Source organism: Aptenodytes patagonicus, chromosome 7 (assembly GCF_965638725.1).
Source record: "Aptenodytes patagonicus chromosome 7, bAptPat1.pri.cur, whole genome shotgun sequence".
Classification (NCBI taxonomy): Eukaryota; Metazoa; Chordata; class Aves; order Sphenisciformes; family Spheniscidae; genus Aptenodytes; species Aptenodytes patagonicus.
Window position 1 is genome coordinate 14,361,214 of NC_134955.1, and position 23,775 is coordinate 14,384,988.

General features: G+C 37.7%; 1 protein-coding gene across 1 annotated transcript; it reads right to left on the reverse strand.

Moving 5' to 3' along the window:
- Positions 1-2,086: 2,086 nt before the first annotated feature.
- On the reverse strand, positions 2,087-23,398 carry COPB1 (coat protein complex I subunit beta 1). Its single transcript, XM_076344057.1, has 22 exons — positions 23,304-23,398; positions 20,233-20,384; positions 19,257-19,486; positions 18,356-18,525; positions 17,584-17,698; positions 16,897-16,989; positions 16,223-16,360; positions 15,082-15,201; positions 14,525-14,632; positions 14,284-14,430; positions 13,707-13,852; positions 12,579-12,675; positions 11,830-11,990; positions 10,460-10,580; positions 9,867-10,094; positions 9,513-9,692; positions 8,268-8,412; positions 6,687-6,806; positions 6,097-6,242; positions 4,663-4,752; positions 3,747-3,902; positions 2,087-2,419 (listed from the first exon to the last, which is right to left on the reverse strand). Exons 2-22 carry the CDS (start codon positions 20,321-20,323, stop codon positions 2,360-2,362), a joined length of 2,862 nt encoding a protein of 953 aa, XP_076200172.1. The 5' UTR covers positions 20,324-20,384; positions 23,304-23,398; the 3' UTR covers positions 2,087-2,359.
- Positions 23,399-23,775: the final 377 nt, after the last annotated feature.

Below are 23,775 nucleotides of genomic sequence, written 5' to 3' on the forward strand. Positions count from 1 at the left end.
TACTAAGCAATTAAGATCACATTCTGATTATCTCTACTATATCCTTGTGAATCTGGCATGACTTCACAGGAGGCAATACAACTGCTATGAGATCATGTAGAGACTAACTTCATTATCAAGGCAGACCTGCATATCCAGAGCTTCAGCTCCTGCTGGTATCATGTGATGCATGAGTTGGAGCTTTCATTAAAAAGCAAAATAATGGCAGAACCAAAAAGGGATTTCAAAACATGCAAAACACAGGTCACTCAGCAAAACCATGCTGAACTATCCTACTGATTTACTGTCTCTAACATCTGCTGGAGTACAAGAGCTGGATACCCCCCACTATAGCAGGTAAAGGTTTTAAAAATCAAATCGTCATAATACTTAGTGTCCACAGTATCTACTATTTATACCTGAAACATACATTACTGTGACATGTACATTTCACTACCATATTTGATGCTCACAGAAGTCCACAGGTAATCAGAGCCTTCAGAAGCTACTTTCAAGTTTTTTTTCTCTGCTCAGACAAACTCATGGCAACAGCCTTGCTTACCTAAGACCCTTTCCTTTTTCTTATTACATGTAATAAGAGTGAGGTGTGTGCCTATGAGAAAATAGTAAAATAAACACAGCATAGCTTTGGAAGTCACATATTTCAAATTTAGAATATTTAACAAAAGACAGCCTTAGCAGGTGTACAGGCTTGTCTGTAATAGAGGTGTGCACACAGGAATACAGTAATGCAGGCTTCGGTACTGTTAGATAGAGCATGGCTTTGATGGCTAATGGCTTAAAAAAATAACTACTGCCAGCAGACTTCTCTTGATTTTATGATTTTTATGTACTAAAAATTCAGAGTTATACAGCTGCATCAGTGCAAAGTTTTAGCTGTTGACAGATCTGCCCCATGTTTTACTATGGGCAAACTATTTTCTTCTAGCACCTCAACTTAAGAACAGGATTGGAATGAAAAGTAAACCTAATGCTTATAAGAACAGACCAAAGCTAGCTTGCAAAAAGTAGTATTGGGAGGAACAGGTAATGAAATATTTATATGAATGTCACTTATTAGCTCAGTTTTTGCATTGTACTTCTAGGACTACCCTTTAGCCAGATAAAATACAGCAGCCTAGACTTTCATTTCAAAATTTACATGTGTGCTCCTTCCTGTGCTTATTCAGAGTGAAAAATAGGTATTCTCATCACTGAGGCCTTAAATGTTTTGGGAATCAGCTACTCAGGATACTAACTCAGTTCTCTTCTATGCTACTGGAGCAGGACACAGCTGTTCAAGTTCAGCAGCAGGACTTTCTGCCAACTGGAAGAATACTGTTGGCTCTGGGGACTCTTCTATAGCATTAATTGCTTGCAACAATTGAACAGATTCAGAATTAATGCTTAACAGATTCAGCTAAAAGTATTTTCAATCTAATAGTTATATGTTTTAATCTATTGCTAATTCGCATAACATTTAGTAGCCAAATGGTGTTAACTCACTTCCACATCCTGACCTGACCTTCACTCACAATTCTTCCTTTTCCGCAATTCCTCAACTTGGTTCAATTCACTGCAAGATCATAATCAGTCTGAATCCTTCCTTCCTGAGCTTACACATGTGGCTAATGGCTGCATTCACTGAAAATACTGCTTATGCCGCTACAGCTTTAATATTGCACTTGGCTGTCTTTTCTGTATTAACTAAAAAATAAGAACCAGCAATGTTATGTTACTCATGATAACACTATTAGGAAAGCATTTCAGAAGCAAAGTTTAAGGTTCTACTACTTGCTGGAAAGAGCTGAATTTTGACAATCTCTTTCCTGATATTACAAGCTTGTCTGTGCCAAGTGATTACATTACTAAACCAACCATTTAGAATATACAGCCTTTGATTTAGTTGTCAAATATATATATTCTCCTGGGTATACTAGAGTATTTTAAGAGTCATGATCACACATTCATACAATTCAGGCCTAGTCATTATTGTAAACACTTAAGCTATTACAACACTCCCACTTTCTTAGAGTATCAAAACACCCCTGCCAGATATTCAATACTGATCAAATAATACAGAGTTTATCATTTACAGACAAAACAGTACTGGCATAATTTGTTTATTGTACTGTGAGCATCAGTGTATATTAGAGACAAAGAAAACATGACTTCCAGGACAAAGAAAAAAACATGGACATTTAAAATTTTGCTCAGTATCAATCATGGAGAACCTATAAATTATCTGCTGGAATGCTTTCAGCTCAAAAGCTTGGCTTCTACAATTACAGAACACTGAAGACTATAAGATGTTCTGGATCCCAAAAGCCACATACCTAAGGTTAAATTGTAAAAGACCTGAAAAGACATTAGGTAAAACTTATAAACTTGTTTTCTTCTGAGACAGATTGATCTTATCTCCAAGACTCAGGGCCATTCCCTGTAAGGAAAAGAAAGAGGACATTCATGACACAGACCCTTCAAAATAACTTTATCTATATTAAAATAGAAGTTCCATATACAGAAATCTATGAAGTAGTTAGTGGCATGGAAATTAAAGTATTTCTAACTGTTCATTTATTTATATACATTATAGCGCACACTTTCTTAACACTAGGTAAAGGCTAGATCTACATATATTATTGAAATAATGAAACATAAATTTGAGCTAGCAACTACTAAATCTGTTATCAATACAAAAGGCAGAAAAATAAAAAATGTAAGCCTTTTGACCTCCCACCAGTTGAAAGTATGCTGCCACCAAAGAAATTACAACTGTCAGTCCAGTTACTGAAATTCAGCTGTTGAAAGTCTCAGTGCTGATATTAGCACTCAATGCACTAAAGTGATAGAAAATAATTTAATCACAGAACCGTATTAATATTGCATAGAAACTGAAGAAATCTCAAAAGAAACTGCACAAATAAATCCACCTAATCAACAACAGAATGATCTTAAGATGAAACTAAGCTGGCATATATAATTGAATGCAATCTTATGTAAAAATGCCACTGTAAATATATCAGAAACATTAATTTAAACCACTCTGAAATCTTTACAATGACATCACATAAACTAAATGGTTTTAGGTGATGAATGTGAAAATTCTCACAGTCCTTTATTGTACGCTGTTTAAAATACTTTTATTGGTAGACTAGCTGTTTTGTTATTAAACAGTAAAAAAAGTACAAAATTTGGAAGTCAGGAGGTAGAAGTTCTAAAATCCAAAACAGACTCATACGTGTACCTGTAGAAAATAATTCTACTGAAAGGCCTTGGGTTTTGTTTTGTTGTTTTTAAAAAGAACCCGTGAACAGCAATTACACGCATAAAATTTCCTTGTTATATGAAATTGAAATGTATAATTCAGTAGGAAACAGATCATGGAACCTGGGAGAGCATTTGCTCTTTGTTTAAAAGCAAATCAAGTATACTATCCTATTTGCAGCGCTATAGATAAAATAAGGAAATCTCGGCCCAAAGGCCTATTTTATGATAATGCACTGGGAGAGATGATGTACAATGTGGTTTTAGGATATGCTTGCACCTAACTAAAAAGCCCTTCTTTCCTCACAAAATGTGTGTAAGATAGTTTTTTTAAAATTAAGGCTGAAGTTTCTATATTCATCTTCCCTAAAAATTTTCCCATTTACCTAATACTAGAAACTAACTAGCATCCAAAAATTTGCAAGTTTTTTTTTGAGTGCTCAGTACATTTTCTTAAAAATGACAAGGAGAAACAGTGCTCTAAATAGAAGCCACATTACCTGACTCTTTGCACGGATTCGTATGTGACCAGTGACAGGTGCCTCTGGTCCAAGATGAATTGGCTTTTCAATGCTGACATTTGCAAGTGCGTCTTCTCCAAATATGGAACGCGCATAAAGATTGGCCGCCATAAAGCCACAATAACCAGAAAGTGCCTACAAAAAGCACATTTGAACTCTTTAGAAATGCCAAAATCCTTTAAATACATTTTAATCCATCCTATGTATAGCTAGGCAGATATCAGTACTTAACATTTAAACTTCTTTCTTTGCATACAACATTTTTTAAAATGTGAGAATCATGCAATGGGAAACAGTGGTGGCCTTTTTCTAAAATTAACATTGAAAGAAATGCAATCTATAATATTCATCAAAACAAGGCAGGATGGCATTTTATGATCTAATTTAATGAACAGCAAAATGGTAAAGAAGCTACATAGTAGCAATAGCTACTATACCTATTTCAGCTACTACACATGCATTAGCTAATAGCTATTACTATATCTTAAAGGCAAATAGCTATTGTATATATATATTTTGCTTTAAAACAAAAAGGCTAAACTGGCAAAAGAAAGGTAAATTTTGACAGAGAAGGAAGGAACTTGGAGCTACAGGAAAAAAAACTGTATAAAAACATATGGTTCCATCAAATCTATACTACAGCTTAGCTACTACAAGTTAAAACAGACATTCTGCTTTTCTAGCTGGGCAAGAAATAGCTAAAGTGATTAAGTGACAGAGAATTTTGATAACATTAACTTGCTTTTACTCATTTCAGAGCACTCATTTAAAAACTTTGAAGTACATGTACTATTTCATATTGTAAACAAGGGTCTCTAATATATTTATAATAAATGCTAAACAAATTAAACAAAACACACAAACTAAAAAGGGTCTCTTCAAGCAAATAGCTCACCTTCTCTGGAGTCAGGCATTTCATATTGGTTGACTTCAGTATGTGCTGTAAGTATTCATTTAGATCAATGATATTAGTATTCACTGTAACCTTCAAGAAGGGAAAAAAATGGCAATTACTTTAATTAGCATCTCAGGCATTTCTGAAACCATCTCTTCTTCAGGGCTCTATGAAGAAGATTACCGCTACATTTCTCCTTGAGGAGCACATTCAGTAAGCTAGCTCCAAATCACATTGTGTGGTGGCATCATACAAAGTCTTCACCTCCTGCCATCCACTTGTTTAACAATTCCCACCTTTTAAGGGTGGGAATTCCATGCTGTGACCATGGTTTCTAAAATGTATTAGGTGAATATGATACTCTGCTGAACACGTAGACTCTCTACAGTAAATAGTATACTTCTTGTCTGAATATAGTTTACACATGGCCAGCACAGGAAAAAATGGTATCTAGTCCAAAAGCTTGCTTTTAACCAATGATAAAAATTACTTTCATATTTCCCTTCTAGCAACAAAGCTCTCTGGGCTGCATTGGCTTCCTCATATTGAATATTGTGGCTCTTATTTAAATTGCTTTTTAACACATTGTTTAGGAATAGTTTACAAATTGCTAAGGCTTCACAAATTATGGATTAAAATTTATTGTTTACAAGTTCCCTTTGAGGGAACTTAAATCCACTCTCAAGTGAATACACGTAAATACATGTAGCAAACGAGGCTACAGTTTGGGTAAAATATCTCCCATTCTGTTTTAATGTTTCTATTCTATTCCTAAATTATGTTGCTCTGTTGCATGAGATTATCTCCCTTAAACCCTTTTTTAACAGGTCTGTAACTAACAGTTTGGGCACCCTGTAGTATTAAGCGTACCTACCATTTTGTTGGTCTTACGTAGCATCCATAACCACTCTATATGCTACAGCTGTACTGCAAAGTAATAAAATGAAAGATGTCCCTGCCCATGGCAGGGGGGTTGGACTAAATGATCTTTAAAAGATCCCTTACAACCCAAAATGTTCTATGATAAAAAAAAAAAAAAAAAAAAGACAAGACAATGTAATTCAGAACTGGAGAGGCTAAGCAGTATGACTAATTCTGCAGTCTCCACATGAACTTATACTTGTTGCTATCTCACCTTTGAGCCAAAGTACACAGCAATCGCCAAGCAATTTGCACACCTTCCGTACAGGAGGTAAGGCTCAATGCACATACCTCTTTTGTAAGAAAAAACTAGTTATTGCATTACTAAGCTTGTGAAACAGATAAGATAACAATCAGAGAATGAGTTACTTGAAGCCAACATCCAATGCAGATGTTGAATAAGGTTTGTATCACAAGAGATAATGTTGATGTAGCGAGCTGATGTAGAAACAAGAAACAGAATTATACCTCATCAACAAAAACCCCAAATAACATACAAAAAATAAAACTAACTTTGTTTTCCCACTCAAATTCTGCCCACATCTGTCTGAACTCCGCATCCGTACAAGAAGCAGGCTGGATATAGTCCATGATGTCAATGTGAATATCACTGAGAACCACACAGTTTCTGTCGCTGGCTGCTCCAGAAACATCATACACTGTAATATAAAACACAAACCACCTTAATGTTTAAAAAAGTGAATTTGCACTAAGTAAGAGTGCTCAGTTAACCTGCCAGTTAACAACAGTCAACACTTGCTCAATCTCATTGCTGACCTCTGTCCTCTTCAAGTGCTTTACCCAGTTGCCACAGAACTTTGAGTTAAGTGTATTGGTCTTTCAGGCAAGGCTGCCTAGCTCATTTCAAATTCAGAGACTTGGTTTCAAGTATCATGCTGACAATCATTCTAAAGGTAGCATGCTCTACTATGATTTTAAGTAAAAGCGATATAAATTTTTAAAAAATCATCACAAATATTCATACATTGTAGACCATTTAATTTCCTCTTCCAGTACAGTGTTTTAAATATTTTTAAGCTCATTAAGCAGTTAAGAAATGCTAGACATTAACATTAATTTTGCACACTGAACTGTTTACTTACCAATATTACCAAAAATTATTCCATTTTCTGTTGAAGCGACTTTGACATTAGCTTTAATGTTTGCAAAATCATGTGGAGCAAGTGTCAGAGGAGATGGTTTTTCCACAAGTTTCAAGTCACCTGTGTAAAGAAATTGGGAGATGGGGATCAGGGAACATTACCAGTACAAAATGAGTTTAGCTTTTGGAACAACTTTTTTTATTTTCTTGTCATTCAATTCTAATGTCTACAGACTTGCACTAAACATCAGCATAAAGGCATTGAGTTGGATTTTTTTTTTTTTTTAACCATTTGCTACCTGCAAGACAAAATAATTTACATTACATTAAAAATTTCAGTTAAGATATTAGTGTATTCACGCAAACCCCACTGAAAACAACTGTAAATACTGACTGAAATGGGCTTCGGATTGAGTCTAGTATTGAATTTTTAACAATCAGGAAATGGTTAATTCTACCTTGTGTTTTAATCACTGACAACATAACAGCTAATCCTACTGTCCATTGTCTCAAAACCAAAGTTCAACATCCAGTATTACATGCGCTAAGCTATTTATAAACAGGTCAAAGTATCACCTTGATTTTGAATATAATTGCTCCCGGGAAACAGCAAGAGCTGTATTTTTCCTAATCCTTTAGCAAGCAATTGTAAAAGACTCCTTAGTTCTATCAAACCGTGCAATTTGAGAACATAGCATGAACAGCATCAGCTCTACGCACAAGAATGATGCATCAAGTCAGTTTTTGCAATATATCTGAAGACAGCAACTGGGAAATACAGAATTCCACTTTACTGAGCTGATAAATAGAGAAATACACAAAAACCTATTACGTAATATATTCGTTTTACTTACCTCCATCATTAGTCTGACCAAATGATTTACAAAAGATTAGGAGGAAGTTTATGCCCCTCAGTCATATTTACATCAATTAAAGGTATATAACATGAGTTCTCCTAGTATGTTGTAAACACAGTTCAAATCCTGACTGCCAAAACAGAAGACAACTAATAGAAAACTGGTTACTGTTCTTGGATTCATCTGCTCCAGTCCCTCCCCTAAAAGAAGTTAATGAAGCCACAGTATTTGTTTAAGCAAGCCTCTGGTACAGCTGTTGGTACAGGGCATGGTTTCAGCCGAGTAAATGCAGTATTTAAGTACTTCAGGCTGAGTGCAAGAACCACCTAGGGCAGATGGCTTTCTGTTGCCTGACATTTGCTCCACAGCAGTTTGGATTTTGTCCTCTTGCTCTATGGTAACAGCACAGTGGGGAATAAGTATATGAAAAAAACTGGAAATGGAATGTTATTTTTTCTAGTGAAAAAAGCATGAAAAAGTTCAAAGTCTGACTATGGTTTGTATCATCAGATAGTATTGTCAGTACCAGTAGATACAAGTCTTCCACCTTTTGGAAGAAAAATACATTTTTAAAGGCATTCAAGTACATCCTATCAAAACAGCAACTAGCTGGCATAAATTTGTAAGTATTTAGAAGTGTTTCAGAAACTCCTTACAACTGGGTGCCAATGCCCAGCACCTCACTGCTGCTCAACGGTTGCTTTGTTTCCACCAGTACTCCTTACCTAGCGTGGCTAGTTCTAGTGTGCAGTTCTGCAGAGTATCACTGGTCTGGTTGACCACGAGCACATCCAGCACAATGTCGTATTGATTGACGTGGACATACGCTTCTGCATAGACAGGGTCCGAGAAACCTGTCAGTTGAGTAACCTGTGAAAGAAAGAGTTCAAGGTATTTTTCTTCTCATAAACCAGTTTAAAACACGGAGTCGTGTCAAACAATGACAAAAAATAAGAATAAAGTACAATTAAATCCATTACTCTTTAATGTGAGCCTCCAAATCAAGCAGGTGTGCAAAGAGCTTTTAATTCCACAGAACCAACTTACTAGTAAGAAAAAAGGGAAAAAAAATTAAAAGAAAATTGGAAAAAACATTGCAAACAATCACCACAAGTTTTGTCTAGAAAATAGTATTTAAAGAAGTTGTGATGTTTAGGAAATCTAAAGTTCATGCATAAGTCTTCCAAAATAAACAGATTTCATCGATTTATAGCTAAACACACAGTGACTGTCCGTATTATTCACACAAATAGATTTAACTGCATCCTTCCTTCACACGTCCTTTTGCGTACACGCTACAATTATAAAACCTTTCCAGATTAAATGTATTCTGAACTGAATTCACGTAAGTTCCTAAAACACGGACTGTAATGCCATTTATTCTTAAAAAGACCAGCAGGACAAAGAAATGCTGACTTAAAAAGAAAAGGTAACTTTAAACAGTAAAAAGAATTCGTCTAGAATTTTAATTAATAAAAGTCTGTTTTTTTAACCCTAACTAATGAATGAATCAAGAGATTTTTTTCTCTTTGGACCTTCTCTGCAGGTCCTGGTAACCAGCAGCAAAAAAAAAGTATAAAGCGTGAAACAAGGATGCACCGCACTTGGCAATAGGATACGGCAGCCAGAGAAAGAAAGGGTTCTTAATCACTTGTGACATCCCTGCTCTCTTCCCCGTGAGCCTTACTGGGGCTCTTCAGACCAGCAAACAATCTTTATTTCTTCTCCACATTCCACCAGCTCAGCACTCTCCAAGTCTCCTCCTTATTCTTCCCCTCCCACGTGAAGAAGGTAACAACTTTAAGCACAAGGGCTTTTCTCTTTCTCCTGATCCTAGCCAGGAAATACCTGGGTCTTTCCAATCAACCAGCATAGCCTGGTTCACCAGTTCCAGCCTGCGATTCCCAAAGCCGTTCCTGTGCATAAGCAGCACAAAGTGTATATAATTAAAACACTGACTTTCATGTTACCTTATTAAGTTTGGATGCAAGAGGATCAGCAGCCTCTTTCCTCTGTGTGTTTCCCATTGCTGCAAGAAGGCTAAGCTGAAACTGGTCTTCTTTTGAGCTCATTTCATTTTTAGCAGTAAGCTGCATGAAGGAAATGGGATCGTCTGGCTGAACTGTCACATTCCTCTTCTCAGATTCTTTCTGCAGGAAGAGAAATATTCAAGAATTCACAATGAATTCCATTCCTTAGCGCAGAAACACAGCCAAATGACTGACTTACACACGGTCAAACGGCGACATTTCTGGGACCTGCTTGGATGTGAACATCCATAAAAAATTCCAAGTGATTATGGTTACACACTTATAATAGCTCACCTTCTGGGAAAGTTTCTCCTCTTCTAGCTTGGCTGACAGCATATGAGAGAGGGACTGCCTGCATTCTTTGTTGAAAATATCATTCATGAGAGGAGAACATTCTGACAAAACTTTCAGACACAAGGAAATACGATCCACATCGTCATCTGTAATTGGCTTCTTGGGAAGAGAGGACTTTCCCAAATGGAGAATAGTGGCCATCAGCAGCATAGCTTCAGCAATAAAGGACTGAGAAGGAGGACAAAGGAAAGAGAATGGAAGGAGGTTATTGCATTTTACACAGCTTTACAGAAATGTTTATTTCTGACTTATTTACAAAAAGGTGCACATTAATCTGTTCAGAGCTTTTATGATTTGATTATTTATTTTTTTAGTACTTATTATCTAGAAACCAAGCAGCATGATTTAGAGACTGTCTAGATAGAGTGGCTGGAAAGCAATAGGCCCTGTTTGTCACCCAAATTATCATTATTATCCAACCACCTAACTGGCACTTCACTTTGGACTTAACCCATTTTGCATCTGTTTAAAAGAAAAGCGGCAACAACCAGCTCTTCTTTGCAACTACAGTGAAAACACAATAGATGACTTACATTTTGTTTCTTCTTTTCCTGAACTAGTGACACATATCGTAAAGCAATCTTAGTTAAAGTTGTAGCAAGAGAAGCTGCAACAAAGAAATCGCCATCAAGCAGGAATCCTCGTAACGGAGGTCTGCAAAGACAAATGATAATCAGAAAACTAGTTTTGGATTACACTCTTTAGCCTACTGTCCTGGTTTCGGCTGGGATAGAGTTAATTTTCTTCCTAGTAGCTGGTACAGTGCTGTGTTTTGGATTTAGGATGAGAATAATGTTGATAACACACCGATGTTTTAGTTGTTGCTAAGTAGTGCTTACACTAGTCAAGGACTTTTCAGCTTCCCATGCTCTACAGACTGAGAAGGCTGGAGGTGCACAAGAAGCTGGGAGGGGACACAGGCAGGACAGCTGACCCAAACTGGCCAAAGGGACATTCCATACCATGTGACGTCATGCTCAGTACATAAACTGGCAGAAAACTGGCTGGTGGGGCCGCTGCTCGGGGACTGGCTGGGCATCAGTCGGCAGGTGGTGAGCAACTGCATTGTGCATCACTTGCTTTGTGTATTCTTCTTATTATTACTATTAGTAGTAGTAGTAGTATTTTACTTTATTTCAATTATTAAACTGTTTTTATCTCAACACACGAGTTTTCTCACTTTTACTCTTGCGATTCTCTCCCCCATCCCACCGGGGGGTGGGGAGGAGTGAGCGAGCGGCTGTGTGGTGCTCAGTTGCTGACTGAGGTTAAATCACGACACCTACTTATCTTCATACCTTAACATCCATACTGTACAAACAAAACAAGCTTGAAAGGTTTCAGAAGTTGGGTTTTTTTTCCCCTAGAAGTAATTTTCCGGATAGAGATATTCACAAGTCACATAGCCATTTCCACACAGAACAGGGAGTGAAGTGAAAAGTGTAATGGATAATTATTTCATTGTAGCTCTGAGATGATGACTAGTCAAGATGAAGTAGCCCATCTGCAGTAATTACGGAAATATAGCAATTGTTCTAGCTACCAATGACATAAACTATAGCAAGCATTAAATAGTGCAAGGTGATATCGAGAAAAAAAGTTTTAATCTAAAGGCAACATCTCTGTATACAATTAAAACTGTAAGGGGTCTTACGGATAAATTATAAAGAATCAACTAGAATTTAGGAAACCATAATTAATAACGTCCTTTTTGATATGCAGTAAGCTTTGATTACAAATCCTAAGCAATTAGGCAATTTCCTATCAGACACCATCTACTTGTGATAATACCTTAAAACAGAGAATTACCTAACCACTAAACTCTGCATGAGAGAGAATATCACTTTAAAAAAAAAAAAAAATTAACCAAGTCACTCCTGGCCTAATATGAAATCTTAAATACCTGTCTTCTTCCTTTTTGGCAGGTCGGGAACTACTGAGAGCACTCTGTGTTGCATAAGTGCCCATCTCTGTCACCAGTTTTTGGGCTGGACCCACAGACACCTCTTCTTCAGGTTTTAGCTCACCAGCTTCTTTCTTGATTTCTGATTCTACTATTGGGATCTAGAAACAAACAGGAAACAACTGTTACAATTAATATAAAAAAAGATATTTTTGTTCTGCAGAAGGTTTTAATAAAAATTGTGTGTGTTGTTAAGGTTTTTATAAGTAAAAGGTCAGTTACAGTGCAACGATTTTGAGAGAATTTGAGGAGATAGGCAGGTGTTGAAATATATACAGAAGCCTCCTACCAATGCATAAAGCTCACATTGCACAGATTGTCTTAGATCCCTCTCAGAACAACCCAGACTTAAAGCACTCTTCCTTTGTCAGTGGATATAATCAAATCGCATCTTAAAGCTGCCATAATTTTCTGAAATAAGGAATTTCTCATCTCCCCTCTTAACAGATATCACTTATTCTCAGTATATGCTAGCTTCAGGTATGCTACTTAAAAAAAAATTAATAACGAATGCAAAACCCTAACTAGTTTTTACTTTAGATTTCTTGTGCACATACCATTACATATCACAAGTGCTCAAAACCCTGTTGCATCTTACCTGATTTTTTTTAAAGTATCTTTTTCTTAGAAAACACACTGCATAATAGTAAGTAAAACCACAAAGAACTAGCCTTACAAAGTAAACACACCTCTCCAAGTGATCTGCGAACTTCTGTCATTACACTTTGTATATCTTCCTTTGTGCTGCAATATTCTCCAAGGATCCATAAAGCTCCTCGATAAATCCTAAGACAAGAACAGTAACTTAAGTCATGCTTTCATGACATACTCAAACTAGCATGAAGGGAAGTGATTTATGATCAGGTGGGTAAAGGCCAGTCTTGACAAATTCTAAAGGACACAACTGACAGAAAGCAAGTCTGATCAAGAGCAATCACCCTTTCAGCCTTAGTAAACTAATGAACAAGTATATCAAATGAAATATATTTTCTGCTACAAATTTATTCTCATCTGTGTTAATCTTGATAGTCACAAAACTAAATTTCATTATGATCATAATGAAATAACTCTACTGTATGGGGATAAAGTCAGCTGTAATTTCTCCAGTTAACTGAGACAAACTTTTTCTTCATACAGGAGAAAATGAAAAACAAGAACATGAATGAAAATTAGGCAAAAAAAAAAATAGCAAAGCTTCAGAGGTTTTTTTTCCCCAGTTAATGAGATGATGATGGAGATAGGATTCAGAGTTTCCTGTGTATTGGAAGAATGGCAGAGTGGTGTCTTGATACAGAGAAGTTGACATATGACTTAACCTTTGCAGATCCATCAGAAAACCAAGCTCTTACAGCCCTGAAAGGTACTAAAGAAGCTTTGCAGATTGCAAAGCCCAGTCTATGTTAGACTGGGTTTTCTAACAAATGTACAGTAAGTGTTTCCAGTTGCCTACAAGTGCAAACTCCTGCTGCAATAATCCCTGAGTAATTCTATTTTAACAAATATATCACTTTAGAGTTGGCCTTCATCAACAATGCTATCTTCTAGCAAGTGGAAATACAATTATCAATTGCATCATAAAAATGAAATTCATATTTATTTTCTTCCATTAATGCAACAAGCACCCAATATATCTTTTGTACAAGTAGGCAAGAAGGAAGCTGTACCTAGAAATCATCTGCCCCCAATATATCTCAGCTTCAGTTATTCTTCTTTGTGTGTGGGTTGCAAGGATTTTGGTACATATTTAACAGCAATATACATTCAATGCAAGCGAGACACAGGGTGCTCCAATGTCTGATATCATGTTTTGGACTCACTTGACAGATTTAATAGCGTGAAAGACTTCAAGCATCTTCTCAACAATAAGAGGTCTGAGGTTATCAAAACGCTGGATCGCTTCCCGCACAAACTCCAAGACATCAGCAGCTGCCGCTTCATTATTATCACTAAGGAACTCCATTAGCTAGCACGAAAGAGTGAACACGAGCACAAACAGCAGCACCGCTAAGTTTGTACAATACTATTTTCCTTCTACATTCAGAAAAATAAAACTGCATATACATCTCCCGTTAAACAAAGCTGAAGTCAAACAACCTTAAGTACATTCCAACCAATTACCAATTATAATAATCCCAAAATTGTTTTTCTAACGATACAAATTATTGCACTTTTAAGTAAAGATACTCTTCAGCTGATGTTCTTCAAAAATATTTAAAAATAAAGTCTCAGAAGACAAATAACTACAGCATCAAAAGTCCTATACTTCTTTAGGGATTAAAAATAGTATTGCTTTGTGTGAGGCCACTATTAGAAACACCTCAGCTTCAGTTATTCTCCAGGTTTTGGGTATAGCTGGAACATATTTAATGACAGTATAATTAAACATTTGCATACCACTGGAATAACATTTGCAGCCATATCTGGAAACCGAACACTACAGGAATGCAATGTACGAACAAGCAGCTGTCTATACTTGTCTGTATCTTCATGCTCTGTCACATTATTAGTTTTAATCACTTCCTTCTTCAGAACGATCACAAGCTGCAGAAAAGATCAAATAAAATTGAAGAAAGTCCTGTATTTTTCCAAAGAATAAAAAAATAGGGTAATGAAACAAAAGTAATATATATTTCACCTCCTCCACATTTCTTGAAGAGACAAGATCCAGAGCTAGTTGAAGGGTTTTTTTGCGCACTTCTAGATCTGGGGTACTCAACACTCTGAGGATGTCCATAACTAGATCCTGAAACAATAAGAAAATGATAACTACTTTGTTGCTTTAAACGACTTCCTTTTCATACAATTCTAATTTTCAATCCTCAATGATTTTCAAAGACTTTCTGGATACATAATACATAATCTACTGACAAACAAGCAAGATATCGCAGGCATTAGGGACTTCACAGTGTTCATTTAATACATTCTACATTTACATAAAAGTCTACCATGCAAGCTACATCATTAAGTCTTACTACAATCAAGACAGCATTTGCCATTGTTAATTCTTATGCAGACAATAAAAGCAGCAAGTCATAAACATAAAAGTCCATCCAATATGTTTTTACTAAAAACATATCAACAGAAGATTTAAACTTCAGAAGTACATTTTTCCATACATCACAACACTCAAAAGTTTTGTTTAGGAAAGAAAAGCCTTCCATAAGCTTGCAGGAAAAGAGACAGCTCACATACCTGCAACACTCGCTCATGGGAGGGATGCTCCTTTAATTCAATCAATCGATCCAAAACAATCAGTTTCACATTATTATCACTTTCTTTAATAATCAAATCTATGTAGCATTGGGCAGCTGCCTAAAATTAAAAGGATCAAAAACATTTTTTAAGTAATGAAGAGGAGAAACAGGCACATTTCAGAGATAAATTCAGGAAAAGACACCTTCTGCATTATTATTAAACCAACTACTCAAAGAGTTAGCACAGAAATGAACCCGAGAACAGTCTTCAAAACTTTCTGGTCCACCGTAAACATCGATTCCACCACCACATTACAAAAATTACACAGGAAGGCTCACAATGGCATCAGCTTACAATACACAGACTTGACTTCAAATTCAAAGAAAGTCATAAAGAGATAAATTTCCTGGCATGCTTTGGGTCAGCTCTTAAGTACACAACAGGGCATGAAAACCAATTTAAAATAGTTGCCAGCGTTATCTGATGGTTTTAGTGACAGCTTCTATGTACAATATTCCTACGCAACAAAAATGACTACGCTAAAGCAAGAACGTTGGAATTAATACTCCTCCTGGTCTTTTGAAATTACTATTTACAATGCTTTTACTCTAAATCTAGAGTGGCATACTCTATTTTTGAAATTTCCATACAGGTTCAAAATTTCCGTATGATCTCAAATAATCAGCTGTACAAACATAAATCTAGGAACCCAAGGTCAATCAGTAATCAATGTAAATCTTCACCGCTTTATGTTTCCACCCTTGTCTGAAAAGAGTAATATTTATGAGTAAAGAAAGTCATTCAATCTCTGCAAATCTTCAGCTTTAGTCTGTTTTGCTAAGCATGCCAAGAAGATTGCAGGTTGGTACCAACTATTGTACAACAGTTTGCACAGTATTCAAGCTTGTCCCCTACCAAAGTGACATGAAGTCCACTAGCTGCAGGTCTGCAAAATACAGTCTCAGTCTTTTTTGTGACCAATTTTAAGAGATATTTTAAGACAGCGTTTCACGTGTGAAGCGTTAAACATCCCATATTACTAAAGCCTTCGCACTTTCAAAGTATCAGCGTACGGCATACAGTATTCATTCCAGTGCACTAAAAGCTACTGAAAGATCTGAAAACATCACTTTCATACCTTGATTGCTGTTGGTGCACTGGAGAGTGTAACTAGAGTACCCGCAGCTTCATACTTCACTGCAGGACTCGATGACTGCAGTAAGTTGTAGATGCAGCGAATAAACCGAGCTCTCTCTGATGGATTCGCATGACAGACCTAGGTAAGAACAATGCATAGTTGACACATAAAGAAAACAGCAATCATATAGCTTAACTGCTCCATTATCTTACAACAAGGACAAAATTAAGCAAAAGGTGACAACCTTTTCTGGGGATAAAGTGTCATTCACAGTTGTAAAAATCTAATTACAAAAGCTATTAAAAAGTTGTTATTGACAATTCTATGCAATGCCACAAGGTCTTAAAATCTCAGATCAAAAGGAAGGGCACAGCCTCTACTAGCTTCTGTAACAGATACCCTGCTCACGTCCATGAATAACAGTCTGATAATACACAGCCCACATCACAGCAAATCAGGTGAGATATATTACTCTATACTGTGCACACTTGAGCAGTTTATTGTTTCAAGACACAAATCTTATTCAGCTCTACTAAACAATGACATATTCCTGACATGGACTAAATGCTAGCTATAATGCCTTTTCCAGGAATGTTCTATCCCTTTTAAAAAGCAGGCTAATATAATCTAACATGTACATTTATTTTAAATGTGCTACAACATTTCCCTTTTACCTTATAAATTAGTTCAACAATAACCAACTGCAGTATGTCACCAAATGTCTGGACTTGGTCAATACAGGTACTCAAATAATCCAAAGCTCGATCCTATACAAATAAAAGATAAATTATTCTAAATTATTCTGAGTTTGCTCACTCAGCTATAATTTAAATCAAAACACAAACCAGCATATATTCAACCCTTCAATGTGAAATTTAAAACCATTTATGAAAACACTGTAAACCTGAAGAGCAAATTAATCCATTCTGTCTATAGATGACAAAAAGAGAGACAAAACCAATGGTAATCAGGCACAAAAGGCAATTGCCTGCAGAGTAAATAATCCAAAACTGAAGCTGAACAGAAATTGCCATTTCTTTCTCATGTGACTACAAAAGCTATAAAACCATAGGTAATGGAGCACTTCTCAATCTGGTTAAGCTCCCTTGGCAAAACTAGTCACGGTGTTCAGCACCGACCTATGCCTTCACCAAATACAGCAATTCTCCTTTAAAATGAAGACAGCACTAAAGACCTACTTTAACTATTTCAGCTACCAAATATTCCACAAATAGGTTAACACTACCATATATGTTTTTTTATGAATATAAATACTTTATACTACCAACAAACTACTAGCTAGTTACCTAGCACATTTTGAAGTATTTAAACCAAACAAGTTTGAGGACAGGTATCCTTACCTGATCTGCATGAATTAGCATCATAAATGCATTTCTTTTGCAGCTTGCGTCTTTCTCATTCACCAAGAAATCATGGATCAATTCAGGAGCATCAGGTATAAGATGTTCAAAATTTCTTAAAAAAAAAAAAAAATCATAATTAAAAGAAATACTGGTAAGGAGTAGAACCTAAGGCTTAAGTGCATATCCTAAAGACAAGCATTTACAAAAATTCAAAAAGCATAAACTGGTGATACATAGCTTTTGTGTAGCTATTTGAAACTGTGAACAGATTCAAAGAGCTTTAAAAAATTGTTTGTTATCATGACAGCTAAGACATTACCCCATCGATACTTTCTGTTTAACAGTAATATTCGGCCACACTGTTCAGGTAACAACTGCAATAATGTTTAGTATATAACTGCAGTACATGAAGAATGTCTCGCTTCAGATAAATTTATATATGCATATTCCTGCAAGGATTCTTCTGTATTTATGGTTGTGGACAATGATTACTATTAATAACATTTAGATCATTAAGAAAGGCATTTGCCCATACAAATACAATATAAGGACCCCAGTCACACTTGAGAAAGCAGCAGCAGCCACGTTTTGCTTTTCCAAAGAAGTCCATTAGATAGAGGAGAAAAAGCAAACAAACAAACAAACAAAAAACCCCCAAACACCCCACCAGTGACTGATAAATGTTTACAAGATCTCAAAAACTATCCAGATCACTAAAGCTCGCCTTGGTCTTCTGCATCCACAACTTTAAATAGTTTCTGGCATTTACCTATAAATTGTGTAAATTGCAAGAACTGCATTTCTGCGCACATAGCTGTGACGATGTTCTAAACATGCACGAATGGCTGGCATCAAAGGCTCCAACAGTTCTGCTTCTTTCAGCTTACAAAGAAAACGGAGAGTAGACCCTCGGATAAATTCATTTGGGTGCTGAAGATCCTAAAATCAACAAGAAACATATTTGAAATGCCAGGCTCTTCAGACTAATTGTTAAGCTAAGATGAATGCACTTGCTAGTCTTCTCCCACACTAAGCTTTCCCACGGTCCAAGTTCCCAACATCCACAACGACACCCCACTGTCTTCTCATGAAATACCTTCTTAAAACACTGCTGTTCCACAATATTTAAAACCACGTATTTCTGCATAGTAAAACTTACAAAGCTTAATTTATTTTTTTTTCTGCATTGTATGTGTTTTCTCCGATTACTAGGGCTGTGAAAGCTCACCCTGCAGGCATTCCTGCACACTGGATTCATCTGCTTCCAACCCATTCCCAAAGAAGTTGAAGGACCTTATTATCTCTGTGAAGGAGTGTGCCAAATACACCACAATGAAGTTATTCCAAAAATAGCGTCCTTCTATGTACCATGGCTTGTCCCAAGACACTATGAAGATGGTCATTAGGTTACCCCTCATATTTGAGGTTCACTGACTCGGAAGTGAAAAGTGCTAAATTTCTGTTAAGTTGTAAAAGAACACATAAAAATTCCTTGGTAGTAGGTCTGCTGGTTATCTACAATTATCCAGCCCTGAAGCACTGAGACAAAACGGTTAGGAAGGAAATGCTGAGCATAAACCATTTTTACATATATTAAATAACACATAATGATACACTTTCTATAAAGATCCAGTATAGGAACATAAGCAATGAAATAAATAATGGGCTACCTTTCTGTATGCATCGCATACAAGAATCATTTCTTGCAAAAGCCTGCCATCTGGAGTGGTCTTTGGCACTATCTCCCAAAAGACAAGCAGCAGTTTTTTGATAGTATGATCTTGGAGAGGCAGTACAAAACGTATAATGGTCATCAGAAGCCCAGGTAGTTTTTCACCATTCAGAATCATAATGATTACTTTCTTCAAGGCCTCTGTCTTCAACTTGACATCTCCTTTTTCTAGAGAGGACAGAAAAATCAAGAAAACAAATCACAGTAGTTATGAAATCAGGAAGGCTAACATGTCACCATTAGTTTAACAGGAATACTGATCTTCAGTGTCAGAAGATACAAACCCCCTCTGAAGGGGTGCAACAGAGCAGATCAATAGAATTCACACCCTTACTTCTACTAAAAGGATAAGGAGGAAGCAAGAGATATTTAAAGAAGCATGGAGTTCAGACTTAATTCTAGGATCAACATATTGGAATTAACCGAGTTCAACAAATTTCATGGCTGTTCCAATGCTTAAATTTAAACAGTCTTTTATACCAGGATACTGCAATGCACTCTGACGTCATATGTATACTAAATACTAACACTGCCATTTCTGCCAGCAAGATACAGCAGTGCACTGAACAAGCGATAAGACAACTTGTTGCTTATCATTGCATTCCCTAAATCTGCCTGAGCCCAAACAGGTATTACTTCAAACAGAAAGGCAGAAATGGATTTCAAATTTTTGCACAGACTGAGGGGGGGAAAAAAAAAACCAAAACATGCAAGATAAAAATCATGAAGTTTCTCAAAACACAGCAAACAGAGGAATGTACACATTTCAAAAAAACAACCAAACAAAATAAACACCAAATTGACTTGTTTGAGTTTATAAAATGTAAACAATATTCTAGGAAAGGCACAATGAGACAATGCGAGAATAATTCAGGTACGATGGAGTATCCTTCAAATCACTGTCCATTACTTGCCTAGGTCATTTTTTAAGCTGATTTCAGAAGGTGGTTCTGAATCCATCGGAACATTGATTAATGTGTAACACACGTTCTCTGCAGCTGTCATGGTTCTTGGTTACAAAAGTTTTCTCAATGGAAGAATTATTTTGACACAAATATCGAACAACCTAAAAAACAAGCAAAAAAAGCCATCCCAAAGTTAACAGATTTTATTAACAAACAACACAAAAATGTTTTCGCAACTGACTTAATGATTTGAAGGGATTGCTGGGTTTCCTGAAAAGCCACATTCAAAAGCCTTCTCAATTTTCTGTTATGCTAAAACACTCCTGTTAGCACCAAACAATGAAGAACACGACATTTCCCAAAGACAAAAAAAAAAGTAAATTAAAGAAACCTTTCCAATACTTAGGCATAGACAGAGACAACAGAAGTGTATGGACACCTGACTGCAGCTGAACGGATGCAGCAGCTTTTCCCTCATCTACTCACCCCCTGATACTGGCTATATATTCCCACTACCTTCCCTGCAGTCCTGTGCCCCTCCAGGTGAACTGACCCAAGCTGCAAAATCAGCCGAAAAAGGTCACAGCAAAAAAAAGGAAGAGTTTTTGACTTGTTTAACAAGTTGAATCAGCCTATGAAGGAAGCTTTGAAGATGAGCACGAGATTCAACAGAGGAGAAACCAAGGATGGGAGAAAAGACAACGCGGCGGAAAGGGAAGCAGGACTGCCCTTTTACCTGCCAAGGATCCTCAGACCAGCTCAACGCTACTGTCTAACTGCTCCGCTAGACAATAATGAGGAAAGTAAGTATTTTTATGGTAAAAAGTACAAGAAAGTTACAGATCTATCAAAGCTGCTGTGTGGATGACAGTTCAGATAACAAAATTAACAACGAAGCTCAATTCTCATGTTTGTTTCTTCCTTATATAATAGACATCTAGGATCAAATCAAACTTTTTATTCCATTTCTTAAGTAATGAAAAATGCTCAAGTTTGAGCTTGCTCAGTTAACACTATGATATCATACTGACAAGCACAGTAAAGAAAATTGTTACTTTTTATTACATGAGCAATTTTGTATTTTCTACAGAAAACGTGTCAAAAAAATTACAGAAAAATTACTTTCTCTCTGCTTTTATCGCTATTAATTTTCTCAAAGTCTTAGTTTAACAAATCATTAAAACAAGGAAGATGCCTTTTTACTTTAAATTATGATGCTACACATCAGTCAAATATTGTGTAAAAGCACACACTTGTTTTATATAATTATTATTACGAACTAATAATAGAGCGAACAGAAGTGAACAAAACGATCCCCATCAAAGGTCGTGATTTACATAAAAGATGAAAACACTAAGCTCTCCAAGTCAATGCTATGCTTTCACTGCAGATCACTTTTCTTCTAGGTTTGATGATCTTGAGCAGGACCGTACCTCCAAGACATAAATCTCTCAATAACATGCCAATTTAAGAAGTTATTGTTGGAGGACACCAGGTCCTATCCCACATCACCTCTTTTATCTGTGCAGACAGCTTTTGAGATGCAAACCCTGTAAACTCTCCACTCCTACTGTATTTCTGAAGCAGTAAGAAAAACAAACAAAATCCAACAGACCAACACCCATTCCCAGCCTGGTTAAAAGCACCGCCCCACAAATAGTTCTGAGGAAAGACGAGGGAAGGTGGGACATGGAGTTGCAGCGTTTGAATGAATGGCTGAGACACTACACAAGCTGGTTTTGGGTCCAAAGTCCCTTTTCTCATCAAACAGGCACCTAGAGAACCTCAGGCTGAACAATGAGCAGGTAAGTTGTGCTAACTTGGGCTGCAGCCTATTTCTACACAAGAAAACAACACAATTAAAACAGTACCACAGCTACTACTATAAAAAAAAAAATCCAATACATTTTTTTAAAAAAACACCTCCTTCTGTTATGAATTTTATATTTTTAAGGATTAGATCCTTCAAACTCGTTGTTTACAAATATCCACGTAAACGACTCCTGCTCATTTTTAAAAATACAACTGTTTTCTTGCCTCAGCAGCAGCTTTTTGTATACTTTTTCCATACTCTTACCCACAACCCCTGCCTTTGAGGGGTTAGCTGCCTAGCACCTTCATCTCCAATAGCTACTCAAACAGACCAGAAAGTAGATCTGTGCAAAAAGTAGACCAGGTATCTTTACTCATATAAAGATCTCGACTGCAGAAATTCTCTCAAAAATCACAGCCAAACAGGTCTCTGAAGCATGAAAATGTGGAATGGATTTTCAGCTCTGAAAAGCAGCAGTGAAAGACAACTCTCTTAAAACGCAGAGCTAGGAGACTTGGCAGGGAGAACAACCACCAAGTCTTCCTCCTTGCAAGGCACCAAGCTTTGAAATCACAGTTCAATCTCACAGAGAATCCCCACAGACAGAGAAGTAGGTGTTACTTTACTTCTTCAGCAATAAGATTTCTGAGTACCTGTATAAGGAAACTGAAAGTCATACAGTTCATACAACACAGGAAGACAAAAAGCCACGCCTGCTCTCCAGCTACATCCCTGGGAAGCCTTATGAAATGGGGTACCTTACGAACCAAAACCCTGAGAAAGCTTCATTTTACTGATGTACGGCCTACAATATACAACGTAAAAACATCTGTTAAAAGATCCCGAGTAAATCTACAGCCAATTTACGGAGATTTCTCTCTTAATTTTCCAGGTGATTACTTTTTCCTCAAAACGCCTGGCATACTTAGCTATGAATTAAAACTTAAAACACTCGGACGTCACCGTTCGCCTGCCATTCCCCCGAACAAATTCAGACCTACCGGACCGCACCACCACAGCACCTCTCCGGGAGGCCGCGCCACAAAGGCACCAAAACCGCGAGGCGGCCCTAAGCCCCCGCAACCCCACGGCCTGGGGTTAGCGGTGCTGGGGGCTCCCCCGAGGGAGCCACCAGGAAGGTGCCGGCGGGGCCGTGAGGCCTCGGGCCTGCGGGCCCCGCCGGAGCGGGGGCACCGCCACGGCCCCCACCGCCCTACGCCCCCCAGCCCCGGCGAGGCCGCCGCTCCCCAGGCGAAAGGCTCCGTACCCGGTGGCGCGGCGGCCCTGGTCCGGTCGAGTCGGGCCCGGTGCGGAGCCCTGCCCGCGGCGATCCCGCTCCGGCGATGGCTGACGTGGAGCCGCTCCCTCCCCGGGCCACATCGATAGTACGGCGGCCCTAGCGGGACACGCCTCTCGCCCGCACGGCAACGCGAAAGGGGCGGGGCCGCCGGCGGCGGCCCCGCCCCTTTCGCGTTGCCGTGCGGGCGGGGAAAGGGTGCGCGCCGCACCGCCACGAGGGCGGGAGGCGGGGCTCCCGCCTCTGACGTCACGGCCCCATGGGAGACAACGTCAGCACTGCGGCGGGTCGGGTTTTCCCTGCGCGGGCAGGAGGGCGGGCTTAGATCCCTCGGACACATTCCGTAAAAATGGGGGGGGGGGGGGGACACGACGGACGGATCAAAAAAACCCCAAAACCCACACAAAAAAAATAGGGGAGAAAAATAAATCGAGAAAAAAAA

What these genes read in the sequence shown, in the direction of transcription:
- COPB1 (XM_076344057.1), bottom strand. Translation starts at nt 20,323, where the DNA reads ATGACAGCTGCAGAGAACGTGTGTTACACATTAATCAATGTTCCGATG. An exon ending in CAGCTTAAAAAATGACCTAG is followed by an intron (nt 19,487 to 20,232) that starts GCAAGTAATGGA and finishes TGTCCTCTCTAG; the next exon opens with AAAAAGGAGATGTCAAGTTG. An exon ending in TTCGCAGATCACTTGGAGAG is followed by an intron (nt 11,991 to 12,578) that starts GTGTGTTTACTT and finishes GTTTGTTTCTAG; the next exon opens with ATCCCAATAGTAGAATCAGA.